We start from the raw sequence: 5,000 nt of genomic DNA on the forward strand, positions 1-5,000 counted from the left end.
ACAAATCAAGTCTCGAAAAACATACTCCTGACTAAACCTTGAAGCGAATCTAAATGTCATGAAAGTACACGCAAGCCGTGTGGCGGGAAACTACCTCATTGTTGGCGTTTGTGGTAAATGCCCCCCTTGATCAATAATAGATTTGCCCGTGTTGTACCGAGGAGTTGCTTTTGTCAGAAGTTTGTTTTTGAGATTTCGCCGACGGAATTGAAGCTGGAGGAAAAACGAAATCCCCGCGGAAGCTCCTGGACCTCCATCCAGGTCGGGAACATGTACGATCAAGTATCCGACGACAACTTCCACATTGCATATTGGTTTATTATAATTTTTTTTTGCGGTTTATCCTCAGGTCACATCACCGATTCAACTTTGCAAGACGTCCAAAAACATTTTCCCGCCGGGGCTTGTGTTTCCTCACCAAACTGCCGCCCTGCCGGCGCTGCACGGCTGTGGGTGGTTAACATGATCAGGTCCAGGTGGAACGGCGATCCCTCCAGGAGGACGTTTCTCCGGAGGAGGTCGCACCGGTCGCGGCATCGACGGCCCACAGCTGGATTGAGCTTCTTCTCGGTCGTGTCCGGTTTTAGCCGCCGCCAACGCCGCCGCCCCCTCACCAGCATTTGGCCAGCGGCAGGGCTGGTTTGGATCCGCGCCCGGGACTGAAGATGTCCCTCACCTCTGCCTCCAGCCGCACGCCCGGCACCTTGAAGATGGACACGGCTGCAAGACAAAGAGGGGGGCGTGTCTGCGTGGCTCGGACGCGCCGCCGGAAAACGGCGACAGGTGAGCACAAACACGTATGACAATGAACATTTCATTTCCCCTATGACGTGAACCACGCAGGTAGAACTCTCGCTGTGCCGCCGGTGGAGGACTAGTGTGCGCCGTCACAGAATGCGAGCGCTCGGCTGGACGGGCCGGGCTTTCCCGGGCGGCCGGGCTGGCAACCCGTTCACCCTTCAGCCTCGTTCACGCCAGGCCTCGAGTTCCTTGGCGCGTCTTTACAATGCGTGCGGTAGCGCTGCCGAAGCTATAGCCGTTGCAAGCTAGCACGCCAGCTGTAAACGTTAAAAAAAAAATAAAAATAATTAAATGAAATCATAATAACACCATTTACTTAAAAAAAAAAAAAAATTCTGGCAGCGCAGATTTGATGGCTCCGTCCAATGTGAACGGCCCAGCAAACTGGCCTGTTCAAAGGCCGACACGGTGAAAGGTACTTTCTGGTACTTTTATGTACTTGTTGGTACTTTCTGGTACTTTTTGGTAGACTCCACCGGTCCAGACTCTGAGAGGCTGAGTTTTACAGCTCGGGTTGAAAACGATGTGGTGGTAAAAAATGTAATTCTGGGTCCTTTCACCCCCTCAATTACAACACTACACTACACTACACAACACTACACAACGTAACGCTACACTGCACTGCACTGCACTACACTACACTACACTGCACTACACTACACTACACCCCACTACACTACACTGCACTACACTACACTACACCCCACTACACTGCACTACACAACACTACACTACACTACACTACACAATGTAACGCTACACTGCACTGCACTGCACTGCACTACACTGCACTACACTACACTACACTACACTACACTACACAATGTAACGCTACACTGCACTCCACTGCACTGCACTGCACTGCACTGCACTACACTACACTACACTACACTACACTACAATACAATACACTACACTACACAACGTAACGCTACGCTACGCTACACTGCACTGCACTACACTACACTACACTACAATACAATACACTACACTACACAACGTAATGCTACGCTACGCTACACTGCACTGCACTACACTACACTACACTGCACTGCACTGCACTACACCACACTACACTACACTACACTACACTACACTACACTACACTACACTACACAACGTAACGCTATGCTACGCTACACTGCACTGCACTACACTACACTACACTGCACTGCACTACACTACACTACACTACACTGCACTACACTACACTACACTACACTACACTACACTGCACTACACTACACTACACTACACTGCACTACACTGCACTGCACTGCACTACACTACACTACACTGCACTACACTACACTACACTACACTACACTACACTGCACTACACTACACTACACTACAGTACACTACACTGCACTGCACTGCACTACACTACACTACACTGCACTACACTACACTACACTACACTACACTACACTGCACTGCACTGCACTACACTACACTACACTGCACTACACTACACTACACTACACTACACTACACTGCACTACACTACACTGCACTGCACTACACTACACTACACTGCACTGCACTGCACTAGTAGGGGTAGGTGCGCTCCCTAAAAACAGAATCATCGCGACCTCTCTCTCTCTGACATGACTTACTGCAAATAAATGAACCTTAAAAGTCAAAGTCTCCCCCTCCCCCCCCCCCTCTCCCTCTCTCTCTCTCTCTCTCTGCGTTGGAGTGAGATGTTTTCGTCAGCCCCTCAGGTCCTCTGACACTCCCGCACAATTTTAATTTCCTGTTGTGCCTTGTCACATTTACATATCGTTTCGTTTTTTTTTTTGTTTGTTTTTTCACTGCTGTGGGGATACGCAAATGAGCAGAACCTCGTCCTTAATTTGTTTGTAATTTGTTCAGCTGGAATTCAGAGTATTTGGAGGTGTACTACCGTTAGACTGGATGGGATGTTATATTAGATTATACTCAACTGTGGTGACAAAACCTGACGGAACAGACTAGAAACATATTCTAATTTGACAGCCACCGACAACAAATGATCAAAACGCCCACGGTGAGCGTTACACCGAGCGGAGCCGACGTTACACCGAAAAGTAGACGACAAAAGTAGAAATCCTCCGAATACCTGCTAAATATTCACTTGAAAGATAACATTTTTCAACCTTTTCCCGATGACAGGTGGGCCGTCGCTTGGCTGCCGTCATCAGACAGCTGGACGCCTTTCAAAAAGCCTTCCCTTTCCGCGCGCGCGTGCGTGCGTGCGCGCGTGTGTTCTTCAGAGTCGCGGCGGCGGAGCCGGGGAGGCTGTTAAAAAAGGCGTTCAAAGCTCCCCATCTGCAGGCGCGGCGGGGAGCCTGTGTCTTTAATCAGACTCTGTTGGCGTAAAGTGACAAACCGCAGCACCTTGTAGTCGAGCGCGACAGAACATCCCGATCAGTCTCACCCAACAGGGGGTGGGAGCGCAGAACCAGTGGGTGTGAGTGTGTGTGCGTGTGTGTGTGTGTGTGTGTGTGTGTGTGTGTGTGTGTGGTTGGCATTAGGATGACGAGGAGGAGAATAAGGTATGAGCCTCTGAGGGACACACGGAGGCAGACAAACACAGCAGCAGCGCTCCGGACGTTGATCCGCACCAGCAGCGCTCCGGACGTTGATCCGCACGGCCACGGACCGCCGCGGACGCCCACGTTACTAGAGGCGGCTTGGGAAGGGGCACTCGTAAAAAACAGATAAATAAATAAAAAACTGCAGCCTGGATGCTGCAGTAATTACCGCGCTGCATCCATCACAGCGAGCCGCGCTTGGAAGTCTGCTGATGGATGTTAGATGTGAACTTCAGAGTGTGTGTGTGTGTGTGTGTGTGTGTGTGTGTGTGTGTGTGTGTGTGTGTGTGTGTGTGTGTGTGTGTGTGTGCGGTTGATTGAATCCCCACAGTCTCTGGAAAGTCAATTACCGGTGCCTTTCCCCCACGCTCACGTATTCTGCTGAAGTGCCTGTGAGCAAAGGGGCCGACCCTCGTGTTTCCAGAGGAGCGGTATCCATTGCGGATATATGACGCGCGTGCGTGCGTGGGTGTGTGGGTACGCGCGCCAACGTGGGCCTAGGAGAGGCCGAGAAACCGTAACCCGACAAGCCAAACAATTTCTGCCTCTGCATCTGGGGCGAGGAGAGTCATCCGAGTGAAGCTTGAGCCAAGCGGCCCGGGGGCGGGAGGAGCGAGCGACGAGATGGGAACACCGGCGGAAAGCGGAACTAAAGCGGTGGAACCAGCCAAACCGGCGACGCGCCGAGAGAAAGCCCGCCCCTTCTTCATTAATCACCGACGGGGCGACGTTCTGCTGGCGAGCGCCTCCAAAACCAAACGCTGCGCGGACACGCACCGAGATCGAGCGGAGGTGTTGCATCCGGGATCGAACAATGAGGCGAGTGTGGATTGGATGTCGGTCCAACCTTCTGTTTGTTTGGTTTCAGACGGAGGCGTCTCGCCGGGGAGCGCCGTGTATGCGTGCGTGGAGCAGAGCACAGTGGGAGAAAGGTGTGGTGAAAGGGCGGTGGTGGCACTGCGCAAAACGGCGAGCGTAGTACGTCCCTTATTAATAACTGTTGCATTTGCCGCTGTCGTCGTTTTTGGCTCCGGGAAATAACATTTTGACATTGGCCCCTGCTCTTCTCGCAGCCTCACTGGTGTGTGGTCGTCTCTTGGGCGAAGCATTTTCAAGCACATAGAAACACAACACAGAAGTACAGAGTGTATACGATCATAACGTACAGTGTGACAGCAGTCTAGTGTCAGACGAGTGAACAAAAGAACATGGCGATGGATACTTGATGGCTCCAGAAGGAACGATAACGGCGATCCCAAAGTACAATAGAGAATAAAAAGAACAATAATTACAGTTCCAGTGGTAGTAGAGTAAAACCGAACCGCCCCCCACCGCGCCGGCGCACGCCCTCGCTTCCCGGCGCCTTCGCGGCTCCACGCCCGAGCCGGTCGGGAAACCGATACGTCCCCGCCGCTCGGAGGAGGGAAGAGGGCGCCACGCTTCGGCCCCCGGCGGCGAGAGCGGGAGCGTCGGACGGACGCGACGGCGAGAAAATCGCGGATGGAGAGCGAAAGACGTGCGGCCGTGAGCCGGCAGCCATTTTCTGCGGTCGAGGACGGAAAGCTGAGCGACTGAGCCGGGGCTCTGAACCGTGCCAGCAGCCGCCGGGCAGAACCACCT

At 52.6% G+C, this 5,000-nt stretch overlaps 1 protein-coding gene across 1 annotated transcript in view; it reads right to left on the reverse strand.

The window, feature by feature from the left end:
• Window positions 1–60: 60 nt before the first annotated feature.
• cdk15 (cyclin-dependent kinase 15) overlaps window positions 61–5,000 on the reverse strand; it is a 51,325-nt gene continuing 46,385 nt past the window's right edge. The window contains exon 14 of the mRNA XM_080020488.1: window positions 61–720. Coding sequence (XP_079876614.1) covers window positions 611–720 — 110 coding nt within the window. The 3' untranslated portion in view covers window positions 61–610. The remainder of the gene's footprint in view (window positions 721–5,000) is intronic.

This window comes from Zeus faber, assembly GCF_960531495.2.
Source record: "Zeus faber genome assembly, chromosome: 2".
NCBI lineage: Eukaryota > Metazoa > Chordata > Actinopteri > Zeiformes > Zeidae > Zeus > Zeus faber.